General features: G+C 45.3%; 1 protein-coding gene and 1 long non-coding RNA gene across 3 annotated transcripts in view; one reads left to right on the forward strand and one right to left on the reverse strand.

Moving 5' to 3' along the window:
* Positions 1-19,820, forward strand: part of PTPRB (protein tyrosine phosphatase receptor type B) — a 124,929-nt gene that overhangs the window by 100,101 nt on the left and 5,008 nt on the right. For both annotated transcript variants that reach the window (XM_045291892.1, XM_045291897.1), the window contains 11 exons: positions 1,118-1,224; positions 3,792-3,891; positions 4,643-4,726; positions 4,826-4,843; positions 4,968-5,049; positions 5,674-5,764; positions 6,257-6,333; positions 8,772-8,906; positions 10,046-10,168; positions 10,347-10,510; positions 12,451-12,586. In XM_045291892.1, coding sequence (XP_045147827.1) covers positions 1,118-1,224; positions 3,792-3,891; positions 4,643-4,726; positions 4,826-4,843; positions 4,968-5,049; positions 5,674-5,764; positions 6,257-6,333; positions 8,772-8,906; positions 10,046-10,168; positions 10,347-10,510; positions 12,451-12,586 — 1,117 coding nt within the window. The remainder of the gene's footprint in view (positions 1-1,117; positions 1,225-3,791; positions 3,892-4,642; positions 4,727-4,825; positions 4,844-4,967; positions 5,050-5,673; positions 5,765-6,256; positions 6,334-8,771; positions 8,907-10,045; positions 10,169-10,346; positions 10,511-12,450; positions 12,587-19,820) is intronic.
* The window catches only part of LOC123521875, a 74,062-nt gene continuing 57,675 nt past the window's right edge, over positions 3,434-19,820 (reverse strand). The window contains exons 2-3 of the long non-coding RNA XR_006680209.1: positions 9,054-9,197; positions 3,434-3,873 (exon numbers count right to left, since the gene is read on the reverse strand). This is a non-coding gene — a long non-coding RNA (uncharacterized LOC123521875). The remainder of the gene's footprint in view (positions 3,874-9,053; positions 9,198-19,820) is intronic.

Here is a 19,820-nt window from a genome sequence, read left to right on the forward strand (position 1 = left end):
TCTAACTTTGTTACAGAATTCTGACCCCAGACACATTCTAACTCTTGTCCAACACACGATACTTGTTCATTAGAATAATACTTATCATGCTGATGACAAAAAATAAAACAGCCAATGCATGTTTTATTGCCTCCTCTGTGGAAAGCACCGAGTCGGGTGCTGTGGGAGAGAGAGAGATGAACAAGGTGAGAGCCCTGTCTTCAAGAACATGTGACGTATGGAGAGAAAGGAGACCTGTATGTGAAATAGAGTCAGAAATACGAACGACCTCAGAGGTACAATGTAAATCAATTCTGTGAGGGTTCAGAGGTTTCATGGAGGAAGTATTGTTTTAGCTAAGCATTAGAAAGTATAGAAGGCCTAGGTTTATACCAAGAAGAAAGGAAAACAAGAACTCAAATAGATACTTAGACACTAATGTTCATTGCACCACTATTCGCTAAGTGTCCACCAACAAGATGAATGGTACATAGATACAGCAGAATATTACCTACCCATAATTTTATCCAAGAAAAGAAGATCGATTAGAAATGAAGTTGTCATACAATCTGGTAATGTCCTATCTCTCTTCTCTGGGCTTTCCCACTACTCCTTCTGCTGCACCCTGTCGCAAGCTGGGCTATGAGGGCATCTCTACTTGTGCATTGCGACCTTCTCACTTTGACTGGTGCTGTCTGCCAACTCTTCCCTCTGTCTGGGATGCAGCCACACTCCCCGCCTCTCCTCACATTTCTGTGTAAAGATCAAGGAGACAGACCTTCCCTCACCATGTGAATGAAGTCCATTGCTTCAAGTCCCCTTACCAGGTGCTTTTCTGTGATAATACATATCACTGTGATTTATCATCTGTCATCTTCCATGACTGGGCTGGCTCTCTGAAAGGGTAGGGACTTGTTCTATTCCTTACAGTGTCCCAGCTCCTGGGGCACAGTATAAGCTCAATGAAAGCCAAGAATTGAATGAATGAACGGGTTGGTAGATAGCTGAATAAGTAAACTCGTGTGTCCAATTCCATAATTGGTGTCCTATACTACGTACCCTCTGGCTAGGTGCCCACCATGCTTCTGCCCAAACTGTGATTTGTCACTTAAATAAATAAATTTTTTTGTCTTTTCAGAATCAGCATTCGGGCTTTCACACAGCTATTTGATGAGAATCTGAAGGAATTCACAAAACCACTCTATTCAGACACATTTTTCTCTCTGCCCATCACCACGGAGTCAGGTAAGGTGCACCTGTCCCATCACCCACACGTTGTACCAACAATCACGTTTAACTAAAAGACCTCTAGAGAGGCGATCTGGTGACTGAGCTAAGGGCGATAGGGGCATTGGTTTTCCATCTGGAATCTAATCTTCATGTATCATGGATAGATGTGAATCAGAGATTGAGCAGCTTCTGTCAGAGAAAGAACTGGGAACGGGTTCATCTGGAAAGAAGATAGAAGTACAACATCTTTTAATAAAAGTAAATTAGTTTAAAATGGTGAGTGAAAAATACTACAATCAAGAGCTTGTATAGGCCAAAATATAAATTCACCCAAAAAGTTTATTAATTATAAGGAGGAATGGACATATAGAAATGTATCCACATAGAACTGCATCCAAAGACTGAAAAATAATATTAGCAAGTATCAGTACAAAATAATAATGAATACAATTAAAGTATTCACAATGAACATAGTGGTGAGTGCTTTTACACTAGACAAAAATGTTAACATAAAAAACTACATACATTTACGAAAGAAATCTACAGTAGAACAAAGGGCAAGTCCAAGCAATCATGATCACTCATATGTAACAAAAGGGAAAAAAGATAAATTGGGCCTCATCAAATTTTTAGATGTTTATATTTCAAAAGACACTATCAAGAAAATAAAAGACAATCCATAGAATAGGAGAGAAATTCCCAAATCATATTTCCTTTAAGGGGCAAGTATCCAGAATATATAAACTAACAAATAATAGTAAATAACTAAGCAAGCTATAGTTTCAATGAGCCAAGGACATTTCTCAAAAGAAGATCTACCAATAACCATAAACCAAAATGAAACCCTCTGCCATCATGTTGATTCCAACTCATAGTGACCCTGTGTTCGGAGACTGTAGGTAGCCTCATCTTTCTCCCGAGAGGCAGCTGATGGGTTTGAACCACTGACCTTGTGTTTTAGCTGTCCAACATTTACCCAACAGCTCCCCCAGGGCTCCTAATGACCAAGAAGCACACGGAATGATGCTCAACATTGGTACTCGTTCAGGAAATAAAAGCAAACCCACACGAAGGTACCACTGCACACCCACTGGAGTGGCCGTAGTTTAAAAAGGCAGGCAATAACAAACATCGACAAAGAAGTGAAAGAGTGTGGGATCTTCAGAAACTGCCAGTTCGCTGTCATCGAGTCCATGCCGACTCACAGCAACCACATAGAACAGGGTGGAACTGCCCCTGTGAGCTTCCGCCAGTGTTGCTGTTCAAGGGAGTAGAAAGCTCCTTTGGAAAAGCGTTTTGCAGTTTTGCACAGAGTTACCATATGCCAGAGAAATGAAAATGTCCCACAAAAACTCATTCAGAGCAACATTGTTCAGAGTAGGCACAAATTTCCATGAATTGCTGAACGAATAAATGTGGTAGATCCACACAATGGAATACCAGCCCACATAAAAGAAGGCAGTCAGGGGCTTAAGTGGAGAGCAAATGTTTTGAGAATGATGAGGGCAGTGAATGTACCAATGTGCTTTATACAATTGATGTACGTATGTATGGATTGTGATAAGAGTTGTTTGAGCCTCTAATAAAATGATTTAAAAAATAAAAACAAAATACATGAAAAGAGAAAATTTTGAAAATAGTATGCTAGGTGAAAGAAGCCATTTATAAAAGACCACAAATTACATTAAAACATCCTTATGAAATGTCCAAAATAGACAACTTTATGAAGACAGACCTAACTGAAACAACGAACTCCTCTGCTAATGATCATGAAGCGGGCAGAGAATCTCACCATGCTTTGTTCTAGCATATATTAGACGGCCAGCACTTGTAGCCAACTCAGTGGCGACAAATAACAATAGAAAGACACAAAGTCGATGAGGGCTTGCCCAGGGTTAGAAGGACTGAAAGGAAACGAGGAATGACGACGAAGAGTATGAGGTTTCTTTGGTGGGGAAATGGGAATATTACAAAGTTGATTGCGGTGCCGGTTGCAAAACTTTGTGACGATTCTAAAAACCCTTCAAGTATACCATTTAAATCGGTGAATTACGGTCAGGTATGTGTGAATTATTTTTCAATAAGGCAACTAGAAAAATGGGTTACTCTGTTCCCTCCTTCAACTCCCAGTGGCTGCATCATACCAGATAATGTGATTTCTTTTTAAATAACTTGCAGCCAACCCACTGGATTTGCCAAAAGCCCAGATGCTGTGTGACACGTTTTATAAAAATGACATAGCATTTTTATTTTGATGGCAAACAACATGTGCTCCATCCTAAATACTGGCCTTTCTCTCAGATGCCCCAAGCTTTATAAACAAGCACCGAAGAAGTCCAACAGCCCTGTGTCAGTGAGACCCCATTAACTTAGAGTATAAGGACAGAAGTGTAGAGTATGATGGGCAGTAGCCCAGGTTCCATCGTTATCAGTTGCCTGGCTGAGCTGTTGGATGGCCATTGCTTCCTTCTCTGTGGCCTGACTTAGAGGCTGTCTGTGCCTGCCAGCGTGCTCCTTGGAAGAGAGGGTTTCGGTTCTTTTGTTTTCCCACCTGGATTTTGTTGTTTCCCCCATTGCTGCAGAGCCCTTGTTTGGCGTCATTGAAGGTGTGAGCGCCGGGCTGTTCTTGATTGGCATGCTGGTGGCTGTTGTTGCCCTTTTGATCTGCAGGCAGAAAGTTAGGTGAGTACAAAGGCCCCGTTTGTGATGCAAATGAGAACATCCTTTAGAAAAGCCAATGGCAAGCTCTAAACCCCGGACTCCTTATGCCTTTGATGAAGTTTGCTTTTACAAGGAGACCGAGGAGCCTCTGCAGCTTCATTTGGATGGGAAATAACACCTTTTGCACAGGGTGAAAAACCCTCCGGTCGGGCTCCTCAAGAAGGCATGCAAAGTGCATGCTCCAGGACTTTCCTAAATTGCCTAAAATATGCTCAAAATGATGGCTGACATCACCATTTTGGGCTCATATCTGTCATCCAAATTTTAAAAGGGACCAAAAAGAACCCAATAGCACATTGCCGCCATGCCACCCCTGTTGTCTAAGGGCAGTTCTTGTGTCTGGCACGCTGGCCTTGCTCACGCAATCCTGTCTTGCGGCCTCCCAAGCTTCCTGGGCTTCTTAAAAGAAAGTTCCAGTGAGAGTGTGGGAAGTGATTGTGACCTGCAGCCAAAAGCCTGGAGAAGGAGCCACAGCACAGATCCGCTTGGGGAGCGGGGGCGAGGGGGTGGGCAGAATCTATTTCTTCTTTGGGCTCTGCTCCCCCTTTCCCTCTCTCAAAGGCATGTGCCTTAGATTTATTTGGGAATAAATCTACAGGCGTACCGGAAATTCCATCTGAGCACAAACATGAACAACCTTACGAGAAATGGGAAATTTTTGTTCAAATCAAGTTTAACTATCGGGACCAAAAAGCCTCTCCTTGTGTTTCAGCCACGGTCGAGAAAGGTCCTCCGCTCGTCTGAGCATCCGCCGGGATCGACCATTAGCTGTGCACTTGAACCTGGGCCAGAAAGGGTAACTGCCGCTTTCCTTGACCCGCTTTGTTGAAGGAGGAGCGGCTGCCATCCTGTGAGATTTGCTAACCTGGTCTTTTTCCTTTTGTTTCGTTCACAGTGCCCGGAAGACAGCTTGGTAAGAGAGCGGCGAGCTCGTTAATGGCTCTATTCCGTGCTCGGAAGTGCAGCTCAGATTGGTCACGGCCTAGTCCCTCATCCTCAGTAACGTTCTCTTCTTTATGCTCCGTTTTTTCTTACAGCCCCATAAAAATAAATCAGTTTGAAGGGCACTTTATGAAGCTCCAGGCTGACTCCAACTACCTGCTCTCCAAGGAATACGAGGTACGATTGGGATGCAGCGAAGCTTTGACACCTCCTAGTTCTCCCCGGACTCTTCCTCCAGAAGCCCTGCCTGGCTGACCGGGCTCAGGAGCTGGAAAGATGTCCAGTCTCGGCTGAGTGCCCTTCCATGCCAGCCTCCATTCCCGCACACTATACCACTTCGTCCCGGAGGCCAGTTTAAACGCCAGGGTAGCTCGGCAGAGTGCTCCAACGACGGCCTGGCGGTAAAGAAGTGACACATTCGAAAGAGTGTCAGTTCCTCAGGCTGGCCGTTTCCTTGACGCAGGAAACTGGGACTTGGGATTTGCTTTCCTCTTTCGTCAAGTTAGTGAGCCTCTCTGACCCGCATCTCTTTACCTGTAAAATGGAAATTAGGATCCCTCCCTTTGGGACTGCTGTGACGAGCCGAGCTTCTGTCCATCAAACATATACCGGAGCTCCCATCTGCCCTCATCATGATGACCGCCTAGGGAACTCCATGATGGAGATCGACTGGCCGTGCAGGGTCACGATGAGTCAGAGCTGACCTGGCAGCACATAACCACACACTGCTACTATTTTTATATTATTATTGAGTACTAAGTTCATATTCTTCTACTTGCAAACGTGTTTTTTACTTAACAGGACTTAAAGGACGTGGGTCGAAACCAGTCATGTGACATCGCACTCTTGCCAGAGAACAGAGGGAAAAATCGATATAACAATATATTGCCCTGTAAGTTTTCTGTTGAAATGTGGACTACTGCCTTCCACGAGCCTTTTCTGGGGCTAAAGAAATATAGTATAGCTGGATACAGAAAAGCTCTGACTCTTAATGCCTTCAAAAAAGGAATGATTTGTATTTTATTGCACTCCCTCCACCTGAAAGTCTGGTTATGAGAGGCTGCTGACATTTCACCATGTGGTCCTGTTGCTCCCCCCACCCCCCAGTGGAGGTTTCATGGAAGTAACGGGTTACAGCAAGGGCTCCAGTGTACTTGGCCTTGGACTTGATTAACAAAACCTCTAGTTTGTCATTATTCTTTTTTTTATCATCCTTAGTGTATTGGGGAAAGCAATAGGAGGTAGTTTCTCTGGATTTTTTTCCAGCAGTGAAAGGAAGCTGGCCATTCCAGCAGACAATTGGTTGGTCGGTCAGTCGGTCCAGGGGATAGGAGAACCACCCCCAAGAGTCAGTGACAAATTTCTCTCACAAACTTTCTTCCAGATGACGCTTCACGGGTGAAACTGTCTAACGTGGATGACGACCCTTGCTCCGACTACATCAATGCCAGCTACATCCCTGTAAGTGGACCCCTGAGCCACACTAGCTGGGGATGGAGCTTGGCGGGTGGCTACACTGGAACGCCTTTCCAACTGTATGTTCCTACTTCTCACTGAACCATCTAGCTACAGGTTTTCAAAGACCATGTCTTTTGCTTTCAGGCCAGCAGGACCTGATTACCATAAAATGTGAACATCTACTGAACTCACTGCGAAGGTCCATTTGTCACCCTAGATGTAGCCATACCACATCATAAATAGGCCAGGATGAATTTTCAGGGGTCATTTTGTCCCTCTGCTGCTCTAAGTTAAGATCAGAGCTCTCCAAGGAAGCAGGATGAGGCACTGTTGGTTCTGTGGTAGAAATCTCACGACTCGTTTGGGAAACAGCAACATGACTTCAAGCCGCAGGCAACACCTCACATTCCATCACTGAGTCAGCGGGGGTGTGCACGCCGCCATGAGGTTGAATAGGTCTACTTCCAAGAGACTCTTATGCATTATAATATCACATTCTCTCATCTACAACCAACTGCTCACTTAGGCATGGAATCACCATGACTCAGGGCCCCCCACCCGATGGCAGCTGGTAACCACAACCCATCAAGTCCTCTAATGTCTTGCACCAACACCATCTTAGTTGAGGTTTTTAAAACCCTTAACACAACTCAAAGTTTGAGTTAGACCCCTGGGCTCTGATTCCAGCTAGGTTCTAACTAACTTCCAGTAGCACACAATGAAAAGGACTTTAAAGTCAAACATCTGGATTTTAATTCTACCTCTGCCTCTTGCTGACCCTGTGCCACCTCTCTGAATCTTTGTTTCCTATTTCAAAAATTTAGGTTAGAACTATTGACTTGTATGATATGTGGATTATGTGTCAATAGCTGTAAAAAAATTGTTTATATCACTCACCCATTCACTTTGATGGCACAGTGGTTACATGTTGGGCTGCTACACCAAGGTCAGCAGTTTGAACCCACCAAACATGAGGCTTTCTACTCCTGTAAAGAGTTGTAGTCCCTATTGTGCAACTCTCCGTGTGATTGAACTATTGAGTTGCATGATATGCGAATACAGGCAGTAAAACTGTTGGGGGGATAAAAGGTTACAGTCTTGGAAACTCACAGGAGCAGTTCTTCCCTGCCTATCGTGTCTCTATGAACTGGCATCAGCTCGATGTCAGAGGTTTGTTTTGAGTTTTGAGCTCTAAAAGTCCAGCACTGAGCTGTGTGTAGGGATAATGCTGTACAAAAGAATTCTCCGAGGAACTGATACAGGGAAATGACAAGGCCACACCACAAGGAACAAGGCCGAGCAGAGATTCTCCAGCATTAATATCCACAGTCACTGTCTGCAGAGCTTGTTTAAATGCAGATTCTAACCTAGGGGGTTGGGGATATTGATGATCCCAATATTGTTGGTCTGAGGACCAAGAGGTGAGAGGTTGCCATGGGAGCACCGGGGAGGGGACTCTCACCCTGCAATAGAGAAAGAAGGCTCTGCAGAGCAGGCAACATTCTGCCTGCTTGGGTGATACATAAACATTAGCGAGAGGAAAGAGTGTGGGTGGTGGGTGGGGGTTGGCAGAAGTGACATAATTACAGAGGCCCTGAGAAGAGGTAAGAAGAGAAAGGGCTTTGAGTAGAATCTACAAATTTTTGCCAGAATGCAGAGTGAGTGGGTGACAGGAACACCTACTCATTGGTTAGGATTTTGAAAATCTGCAAAAGGGCCACTGCATGTTATATGGTTGTTATTGTGGTTGCTGTTAGCCATCACCGACTTGGCCCCAAGTCATGGCAAAACCCTATGCATAGTGGGATTCTGAACCCTCCCATGAGCAGCAGAGGAGGTGATGTTGGGATCCAGAGGGTCTTCACCACTTGATTTGGGGGAGAAGTAAAGTACCCAGCATTTCGTCTTAGTCTGTCTTAGTTTGGAAACTCTGCTAAAGCCTTTCTAGCATGAGGTTCCTTGGCTTGGAGTTGAACTTGGGTCTTCTGTATGAAAAGCAAGAATTCTATCCCTGAACCATCAATGTCCCCAATCATATAGTAGATGCTCAAAAAGCAGTGGTTATTCTAGTATTATATCATTATTACAATAACAATATTCTATTACCAGCCATACAAAATTACTAAAATTCTTCTACATTAAATAGGGAGAAAACCTGCTCAAGCCATTCCTTCAGTGCGCGCGCACGCACACTTGTCCACAGCCTCCATTTGCATCCTAGAATAGAGCCAGCCTAATTAAAAGGAATTTGGCTTTTAACAATAGCTCAGCCCTGTGGCCTTTGTCCTTCCTGCTCCCAAACGCTGACCCTGTGTGAAGGTCATTTTCTCAAGTCCAGGGCCTGGGAGAGGCCTCCATATCCTCTAATCTGCAGCGCTGTTTGTTTATAGCTCCTAAGAGCTCCATTGTTTCTGACACTCCGTATTGAAAATTCATTGCAGGGCAACAACTTCAGAAGAGAATACATCGCCACTCAAGGGCCACTTCCTGGCACCAAGGATGACTTCTGGAAAATGGCGTGGGAACAGAACGTTCACAACATCGTCATGGTGACCCAGTGTGTCGAAAAGGGCCGAGTGAGTAAACAACCTCCTGGGCTTGAGATTTTGCCTTCCGCCCCCTGGTGGGATTCAATCCCATTGTCAACCGCTAAACTCTATGCAAAGCAATACTTGTGAGAACCTTGTTAAGGAATCAGCTATTTAGTTAGGAAAGGCTTTTACCATAAATCCCGGGTCTGGTTCTGATTCTGGTTCCGAAGTTTCCGTCAAAGATGTTTCCAAGAGTGGAATGAAGTTAGTGGACGTGTCATCTTGCTTCCTCCTTCGGCCTATGGCTAGCAGAAAGACGTAGCCCATGGCCAAGCCCTGCTTTGAGAAGAAAAGTGAATTTGGCTTCTGGGGAAATTAAGCATGCTTCTTGTAATGAATGCTCGGGGTAATCGGCTACTTTAATGGGTTACTCAGGATTAAAAGAGAGATGACATGTAAAATGCACAGGGTCTGTGCTCAATACATTTATGTCCCATCTTCATGCATGTAAAGAGAGTTCTAGTGGCACTGTCAGATAAGCACTGGAAGGCTGACCCCAAGGTAGACAGTTCAAACCCAGCACCTGCTTCCTGCAGGAGGAAAATGAGGCAGTCTGCTCCGGTCCAGAGCAACAACCTCAGAAACCCTACCCGGAGCTGCTATGAGTCGGAATGGGTTCAATGGCACTAGGTTGGGTGCACGTAAACGCAGCCTAGCTAAGTGTTCGGACTTCTCAACTGGCCCTTGGCCCTTGGTCTAGGCTAAGACATTGACATCACAATACGAACAAGACAGGGCCAATCAGACAATGACTTCCACTTACCAACTAGATCCTTTTCAGAAAGAGTGACACATTTTAAGACGGGGTGTATGTGTTAGTCGACCTGAACTACTGAGAAAGTCCATAAAAATACTCAGGTGGTATCAGACGGCTCATGAGAAGAAGCGAAGGGAACAGAAAGGTTGGGGATTTTACTTGTGTCACCAGCTGCTCTGTGCTCCTTCCCTTGGAGTGGCCACTCGGCTTCAGCCCTGGCCATGAACGGGTTAATAAGCAGATGGCCAAATGATATTAGCAATAGATTCAGGAAGACATTTCGAGGAGGGAAAGTCCAGGTTCACAAAGGAGTCATGTTTCCGGTCTCACGGGTTTTTTTTTTTTTCTATCTCCCTTCCTCCTCTAGGTCAAGTGTGACCATTACTGGCCAGCAGACCAGGATGCCCTCTACTACGGAGACCTCATCCTGCAAATGCTCTCGGAATCTGTGCTGCCAGAGTGGACCATCAGGGAGTTTAAGATATGCAGTGTACGTGCGTGGGACTGCATTCAACAAACCTGCTGGGAGAGATTTGTGAATCCCAGTTTTGCTGGTTCCTATCCTGGACCTTCGGGCTGTAGAATTCCTGCAAGGGCACAGTGGGCATGGTAGAAGGTGTGCCTTGAGTCATTCGGCTTACCCGTCTGTCTACTTTCTGCTCCTGCAGGAGGAACAGCTTGATGCCCACAAACTCATCCGTCACTTCCATTACACTGTGTGGCCAGATCACGGAGTCCCCGAGACCACCCAGTCCCTTATCCAGTTTGTGAGAACCGTCAGAGACTACATCAACCGGACCCCAGGCGCTGGGCCAACCGTGGTGCACTGCAGGTACTCAGCAGACTGGGCGCCAATAAAAATGGCAGCCATACAGGGTCTCCTGTGTTTGCTGTGTCCAGGAGACTGAGGGAGAAAAAAGGCATGGAGAATCTGGTGGGGGGAAGGTTTGTCTAGTCCACCCAGTCTCTTAGCCCCAGACATCCTGTCACGATGGCCGTGAGTATCCATCCCTCAAGGCCCCTGCTCCCCTTCCTCCAGCTCTGGGAGCACTCCCGTCTGTGGTACCTGATGGCGCTCTCTCCTTTGTCTCTCCTGCGTGTTTCCGTGTGTGACGTCCTCCCCTCGCCCCTGCCAGATTGTACGCGTATTGAGTTGGTCCCCCAGGTCACACAGCAGAGAAGGCGACTACAGGGCCGTGCTTAGCACAACACTCCTGACTTCACTAATGGAATCCTTCTTATGGGGATCCTTCCTGCCCACCCCCACCCCCAGTTCTCATTTGACTTTTTCTCTGCTTTTCAAAGTTTTCCTTTCAAAGTGATCTCAAAGTGTTGAGGGTCAAGGGTAGAGGGGAGGGGATCCAGGTCAGATGAACCCTGAGGCATGGAACCCGCTACTTCCCCACTGCCATCCAGTCACTTCGGGCTCAGAGTGGCCCTCTATCGGATTTCCAAGGCTTTACATCTTTACAGGAGCAGGCAGTCAGTCTTATCTTTCTCTTCCAAGAGGCCCATGGATTTGAACCTACCTCACCTTGTGGTCAGCGGTGAACAGCACCACCAGGGCTCCATTAGGCAGATTTTCTTTAAGGTGGAGGAGAGGGGAGGTATCTGTAAATCAATTGGGTGCCAGGTTGCTTCTATGATTTATCTCCAGTTCTACTGGAGAGGCTTACTTCGCATTCTTTACCTCAGACGTATGCGGCAAAATCAGTGTAACAATCTCAATCTCTCTCTCTTTCTCTCTACCCAGCCCCCCATCCTCTCCCCTTCTTTCCCTTGCCTCTACCACTGCCACACCCCCCCTCGCTGGGAAGTCTGGTATTTAGCCAATTAATGTGGCAGCACCACTTGGATAGCCATAACGAAAGAGCACTAATAAATACAGAGCCTGGAATTGCTACCATAAGAGAAATGTCAGATGCACTCATTTTCTCCCAATCAGCCAAACACCCTAGGAGCCCTGCTTTTAGGTCTTCAGAACCCTGGTGATGATTTTAATAGGGCTGTGAAACGCTCAGTGGTGTCATGTGTGCTGAAGAATGGCAGGCATGTTCACCCAGCACCACCGGAGAGCTGATTTTCTTTTATCTTATAAATGTGTGCATCCACACTCCCCCGAGCATACAGCCACTTCCTGGAGCAATTTCACAATAGCTAGTGAAGCTGAAAGTGCCCAGACCTTATGCCCCAGCAGGGCCGCTTCTAGCTACCGATCCCAGAGACAACCTTCACGCATCTGCACCATGATGTTCCTCACAACTCGTACAAACAGAGAGAAGCTGGAGACCCTCACGGTCTGTCCATCGGGAATGAATTCACCATGGTTTATGTACTCTAACGAGAAGCTAAAGTTAGAGTGGCCCAAGGATGACACCCGGCCTAAATCGCTAAACACGGGGGTCATTAGGGTCCCGTCCAGTTGGCAAAAGGGAATGTAAAACCTGCTGCCCTTTGAGTGAAGTTTTGAAAGGTGTACAATCAATAGATTGGGTAGGAAAAGTGCAAGGCCGTGCATGGAAATGATCCTCAAGGCTGACACGCTCTCCCCGCTGAGAAGAAGGTTAGGGGGAGACGGGAGGAGAAGGCGACAGAGAGTAAAGGTGCTGTGCTTATTTTCTAAGAGGGAGAGTGTACTGAGAGAAAGGTATATCCCTGGGCCTCCCCAGAAGAGGGCAGGAAGAGTGTGATTGTGCAGGGTGCATGGCCAGGGTGCCTTCGGAGGTAAAACGAAGAGCAAAAGGCTGACTCTTCCCTCACCTTCCCTTCCAGCGCCGGTGTGGGGAGGACTGGGACATTCATTGCGTTGGACCGGATCCTCCAGCAACTGGACTCCAAAGACTCTGTGGACATCTACGGAGCGGTCAACGACCTCCGGCTCCACAGGGTTCACATGGTGCAGACCGAGGTGAGAGGTACTGCCTGAAGGGCACAGACCCCTCCTTCCCAGAAGTCCTGAGAAGGCCAAAGAATGGTGCCACATATCAGACAGAGAGCCAGAGGAGTGAATCCCGGGGGTTGACAGGGCGTAGTTTACAGGAGGCTCCAAGTCAGGGAGGATGCTGTTGACACTAATCCATGCTGAGCTGGCTGCTCTGTGACTGTAGGTGGTCAGAGCTGTTTGAGCTGTGTGTGTGTGTTCAAGGAGATGTGTAAAACACACCATTGGCCCTTTTGTACATGTACAACACAGTGACACTCATTGGCATCACCGTGTTGTGTGACCATTACCACTAGCTATCAGTTTTCAATTTTTTCAAAGATGGATTTTAAAAATCAATGCTTGATGGCCAGGGGAAATAACCAAGGCAGCCCGTCTTAGAGATCTTTGTAAGACAGGCTGGTAACTGAGCCCAAGAGCGTTCATTAGTAAACAGGAAGTGGATTGCAGCCTCTTCCCTACCCAGCACCCCTACCTCTAGAGATGATCAAGGATTCATGAGGGTGGGAAAGGAGCTGATACCAAGGGCTTATGTAGAAAGAAAATGTTTTGGAAATGTTGATGGCAGCATATGTACAAGAGTGCTTAATACTATTGAATTACGGATTGTTAGAAGATTTGTAAGAGCCCCCCAATAAAATGATTAATTTAAAAAACACTTCCATCTGTACAGCATGTGGACATGTGCAGGGCACTTTAATACATGCCTTCTCATTGTCCACCATAACCAGATAAAGGAGGTCTCACTTCCCATTTGACAGGTTGGAAAACAGGTTCCAAGAGGGAAGGGTTTCTTCACAAAGCCAGGTCTGAAGTGGCAGAGAGTCCCAGACCCTGAGCACCAGCCTGTGGCCCCACAGCCTCAGGGTTAGATTTGGGCACCACACTGTTTTGGACAAAGTTCCAAGACCCTCACAGGCCAGCCTAACCACCCTCAAGATCCCTTATGTTAAAGTAATGTTGTTTTGTTGCCCAAGTAACCCTGCAAAATCCTCTGTGAAAAAGATATTAAACAGATCTCTACAGTTGACAAAGTTGGAAAGTTTTACACCCTATGACATGGCCCTTAAAGGGAAAAGTGCTGGTTTCTTGGTAAAAATTCCCACCTGCTCTCCGGGTGACCATGGTGGTGCTGTGGGGGAAGTTGCTAACTGCAAGGTCAGTGGTTGTGAGACCCAGCCACTCCATGGGCTAAAATGAGACTGCTCCCAGGAAGATTTACTGTCTTGGAAACCCTGAGAGGGTTGCTATGAATCAGAAACGGCTCGATGGTATTGGGGTGCAGGTGACTCGGTGGGGCTTGATACCCGGCCCATGTACCTCATGCACAGCCACCACCTATATGTCAGTGGAGACTTGTATGTTGCCATGAGTTTTAATAGGTTTCAATGGACTCCCAGTTTAAAAACAAACTAGACAGAAAGGCCTGGCAATCTACTTCCGAAAGATCAGCCAATGAAAGTCCCACAGAACACCATGATCTGCTCTACAAGGAAGCATGGCAGCTGCCCAGCGTCAGGAGGGTTTGTTCCATTGTGCCTGGGGTATCTGAGAGTCAGGGCAACTCAATGAGCGCTACTAACAAAAGTCTCAATGCACAGGAACCTGGCAAGCCTACAGTGCTCCACAAAATGTGTGTGTGTGGGGGGGGGAGGCGCCCTGCAGCAGAGGCTTCCTGTGAACCCACGAGTCCGCACACCAACGGAACGCCAGTCTCATGCTGCACCTCCTCGGGTCCTGTAGAACTCACGTTCTGAAGCACGGGCTTTGGAAAGCACGGCCCTCGTTGCTCCCTTCAGGCTGTACCCACACCCAGTCTTGTCTGCCTCTGCTACCGTCCTGGGCTGGGAGGGCTTGCATTATACCAATTATATATATATACCAATTATTGCAACACACTTAAAAAATCTTTCATTGTGGATATTTTTTGGTGTGGATATTTTTAATGTATAATACTATCAGAATTATATCCACCGAAGGGACCTTTACCCGTGTTTAAGAAAATGATGCAAAATTAAAGATTCAGCTTTTCAGACCTGCGAACCACATTCAAATGTGACTTCCATTTTGGACTATGGGGGCTCGGGGCCACAAACACACAAATCCACAACAAAAGATCTCGCTGCTGCTGAGTGCATTTTGACTCAGGATGAGCCCCGACTGTCCATCAGAACAAAACTGTCCTCCACGGGGTTTCCATTGACTGCGTTTTCAAAAGTAGATCCTCAGGCCCATAACTGAAATCACCCCTCCCTAGTCTTGAACTTCCAACCTCAGTCAGCAGCTAAGAGCACTAACCATTTGTACCACTCAAGGACTCCCAGCTTTAGGGCACGGGTCAACCCCTCCCACCCCCTCACCCCCAACAACAACCACCTGAAACGAGAGAGAATGCTATCGGGGGCTGTAGTCAGTGTGGACACTCACAGCGAGCGGCCCCATGCACAAGAGAACGTAACACGGTGTGCTCCTGTGTGTAAGTCCCTTGTTGCTGTCTCGTGTCAGTCCAACTTCGGGACCTTCCTGTTTGTCAATGCCCCTCTACTTTACCATGTGTGAGACAATAGCTAATCAACCTGCCTGTCCCCAAGCACTAACTTTTACAATGATCAGCACTCTCTGTTCTTTATTTTAAAAGATCTAGATACGACTATATTGTTTACCATATCCTCTGACTCCATTAGAATGTTCTAAATCCTTTCCTAATTACCACATCCATAAATAGTTCTGCATATATCTCTTACAGATAAGGACTCTTTTTAAAAAATTTTGAACACAATGCTATTATTACACCTAACAAGTTTAACTATAATTCTCTAGTATCATCTAGAGTACAATTGAAGCTCATATACCCCTAATTATCTCAAAAATTACTTTTTACAGTTTGTGTGAATTAGTATTCAAACTAGCTTTAAAATTTGAATTAGAATCCAAACAAGGTCGACTCATAGCCTTTTGTGGATGTACATTTTAAATCTCTTTTCATTAGCATAATGCTCCTCCTACTGCTTTTCCACACCACTGACTTGTTAGAGTGGCCCGTTCATTGGTTCTGTAGAGCTGCCACGCTCTGGCCGTGGCTGATGGTGTTTTCATAGCTGTGACAGAATCCTCTAGTCCCTACAGGTGGGCTGGTTGTCGGCGGACATTGAGGCTGCACGTGCAGTGGTGCAAAGTGCTACCTGGCCCCGCCCCCACCCCCTGATACATTGCATTTGGACCATTGAGATCCACAGCATTTTCTTTGGTTGACTTTCAGAAGTAGAAAGTCTGAAACCTGTTCAATGTATCATAACATTGTACTAGCTCCACTGCAAGGGGAGGTTCTGTGGCCGAACCACCAATGGGCGGTTAGATCTCGAGTCCTTAAATTCAGATGCCATTTTATGAGCACAGCGCCTCACCGGGGGACACTGAGGACTCGCTGGTGCAGCACATCAGGAGGCACCTTGTGTCTGTGTCTCTTTAGTGCTGATGAGTGTGATACTGACTTCAGGGTGTCAAGGAGCCCTGGGGACACCGTTGGGCAAGAAGCACTAGACGACTAATGGTTCAAGCTCACCTGTCACTCTGACGGGTTCCATACAAATTACAGCCGCAGAAACCCCGAACCGGGTTCTAAGCGTCCGAATTGACTCAACAGTAGTATCTTCTTTTTTAAAAAAATTTGAATCAAGAGATGTCAACTTGAACCACCAGTTATAGTCCTCCCTATCAACCTCTCACTTGACAGTTTTAGCAGCCATTGATAATCACTACCTAGAGCTGTTTTATTTCCATTTGGGGTTATAGAATTATATTACACTATATGTCATAATTGTTTTCTATCCATTTTCTCTATCAAAGAACATTGGGCCATGTTTTCTTTTCTTTCTTTTTTTTTTTTTTTTTGGTTTGGATCTTTTTTTAATCATTTTATTGAGGGGCGGCTCTTACAAATCTTGTAACAATCTGTCATTCAATATTAAGCACACTTGTACATATGTTGCCATCAACATTTCCAAAACAATTTCTTTCTACTTGAGCCTTTGGTATCAGTAACTCTATTCTCCCCTCCCTCCCCCATTCGCCCACCCATGTGAATCCTTGATCAATTATAGATTGCTGTTATTTGGGGTCTTACACTGTCCATTATCTCCCTTCACGCACCCTTCCACTCCAACCACTATTTAGTTTTGGGGTTTTTTGTTTCTTTATTTTGAGGTACATAAAGGAATCTGGAGGGATTTTTTCTTTAAAGAAGCATAGGCTATATATTTATGCAGCTCATCTCGAGAAATGAAATCAACAACAATATCCTATTAAATCCTCCAAATAGGTGTTTGTTTGTCCCCCTCCGCCCCACCCCTCCCCTCCTCATTCCCGCCGCACTCCATTCTTGGCTGCTGCTAAGTCCCATTGAGTCTCTTTCAACTCACCACCACCCTGCGTACTGCGGAAGGAAACACTGCCCAGTCGGCACCATGCTCACACTGGTTAATGTGGTCTTCCTCTTTTCCCCTGACCCACCACTTTACTAAGTACGTCATCCCTTTCTAGGGACCGGCTCTGCTGACATGACTGCGGCGTATGAGGCAAACTCTCACCATCCTCGATTCTAAGGAGCAGTCTAACTGCTCTTCTTTCCAGATAGAGGCACGTATTCTGGCAGCCCAAACTTTCACTACTCATCACCAACACTGTAATTCAAATGCAAAGTTCCCTCTCTGAAGTGGATACTCTGACAGCAACCTTGGACAGCTCCCCACTGGTTGTGAACCCACGTTCAAACCCTCATTCATGTAATGAAGCTCCTATCGCCTGACCTCATTTTCTCAAATTCATGTCATGCCATCAGCCCACACACTCTATTTTAGGGTCTTCCAAAATAAAAGATCTCCCTCTCTCAGAATCAAATTTGATTCTTTGGATCATAATGGAATAAATATTATAGTCTGATAGAAATTTTCTTTCCCATTTTTATTCTATCACACACAAGGCAAACAATATCTGGATATTATCTGTCTTGCTTTTAGCCATCCACCCAAGTTGCACTTCTACAATCTCAGAAGTCCTCAGCCCCAGCGCTAGCGTGGCTCATTGCCATGAAAATACATGGACAGGAATTTGATTCCCAGGCAAGCCTCAGTGAGTCACTGTTCTAGTAAAGGGCAAGGACATGTGTCCCCTTTTTATTATGTTGGGTCTAAATGATGTTAGACCTCAGTGTCACTTTTCTGTGTCCATGATGATGGTAGACCCGAATTTTATTCTCCCTTGTTTAGGACACAAAGGGATATGGGTCTTCACAATTTTGATAAATATATCAAAGAGCCAGTATATCTACATAAAGACACTTTAGACATGGGATCTGCAAGATGACCCATTCCCTTTTTTTAGCCTCTCTGGAGACAAATTTGTAGCCTGCCTCTGAGAGGGTCATCACCCAGCCCCATATTAAAAAGAACAATGAACAGTAGTCTCCATCGGTTACTCTTCTCTGCTTTCCAGAGAAAAAAAGCACTTGATGTTGTACAGCTCAGGACCCCAGCATGTTACAATTGTCCCGGGGATTTCCCTTGACTCACACCTCTAATTTGAATCACACTCAGCTTTTCACAGTTTGCAGAATATAGGTACCTTTCATGTGATTTCCATCCTTTGGAATGTCCTATTTGTTTACTGATAGTGTTAGAGCTAACACCTTTTCTCTCTAGTTGATGTTTCCCATCCCTGTGTGAAGCTATGCACACAAATTTGTCTTACATTCATCACATTGTAGGATTTGCACACATCTCCCCTCCTCGGTTAAATGGTGCATTAAAGGACCACAAAAGTCTATCACTACTAAATGGTACTATATTCAAGAGGGCCTCAAAAAGTTCATGGAAAAATGGAATTAAAAGATAATGACATTTTTCCATGAAAAAATACTGTCATGAATGAGGTTCACAGAGCAGGTCATAATTTTGCATTCAACAATTCATGCACATTCTGATTCAACTCATCAATTGCAATACATTTAATATACCTCCACTTAAGTTACAATATTAAAAAATTTAAGGGAAAAATATTTAATGATGCAAGAAGCATCAAAATATGAAAAGAATCCACAGTCACTATACCAAAAAGAATCCATTAACATTCAACCATTTCAAGAGATAGCATAATGAGTAAGAATCAATGGTACTGAAGGAAGGAGTTCAAGATGCACAGAAATCATTAGCCAAAAAGAAGGCTCCAGGAATGGGTGGAAAAATGGTTCAACAAGCTGATGAAGCACTGGGAGCACTCACTCCTCTGTGCCAGGAAATCTATAGGACAGGTACTTGGCCCACTGACTGGAAGAGATCCAAGTTTGTGCCCCAGAACACCCACATTATAAAACAATAGCATGAGTATCACAGGCAAGTAAAATGTGGCTGAAAATCACCCAACCATTTCAGCAGTACATCTAGCCAGAGGCTTGGGCTAGATTCACAAATGGACAATAATATCATTGCTAATATCAGATGGATCTTGGTTAAAAGCAGAAAATACCAGAAAGGTGTTTACTTGTCTCTTATTGACTATGTCAAAGCATTTGGTTGTGAAGATCATAGCAAACTATAGGTGACCTTGAGAAAAGTGGGAATTCCAGAACACTTCACTATGCACATGCAGAACCTATGCGTGAAGCCAGAGACAGTTGTATGAACAGAAGAACGGAATACTTTATGCTTTAAATCAGGAAAGGTGTGCATCAGGTTTGAATCCTCTCACCACACTTATTCAATCTGTATGCTGGGCAAATAATCAGAGATGCCAGATTATATGAAGAGGCGTGCCACATCAGGCTCGGAGGAAGGCTTATAATCAATCTGCAATATACAAATGGCAGAACCTTGCTTGTTGAAAGTGAGGAGGACTTGAAACACTTGCTGATGAAGATCAAGGATTGTAGCCTTAAGTGTGGATTATGAATCAATGTAAACAAAACCCAACTCTTCACAACTGACTGAGTAGTTAACATCATGCTAAACGGAGCAAGTATTGAAGCTGCCAAGGATTTCATCTTGCTTGGGTCCACATTCAAAGCTCAAGGACGCAGAGTTCAAGGGGTCAAATGGCATACCGCATTGAGCAAATCAGCTGAAGAAGACCTCTTTATGGTCCTGACAAGCAAGGAGGTTACTTTGAGGACGAAAGTGCATCTGACTCAAGCCAGGGTATTTTTCATCAA

Source organism: Echinops telfairi, unplaced genomic scaffold, assembly GCF_000313985.2.
Source record: "Echinops telfairi isolate 266 unplaced genomic scaffold, ASM31398v2 ScPeMD7_2;HRSCAF=8, whole genome shotgun sequence".
In the NCBI taxonomy this organism is placed as follows: domain Eukaryota; kingdom Metazoa; phylum Chordata; class Mammalia; order Afrosoricida; family Tenrecidae; genus Echinops; species Echinops telfairi.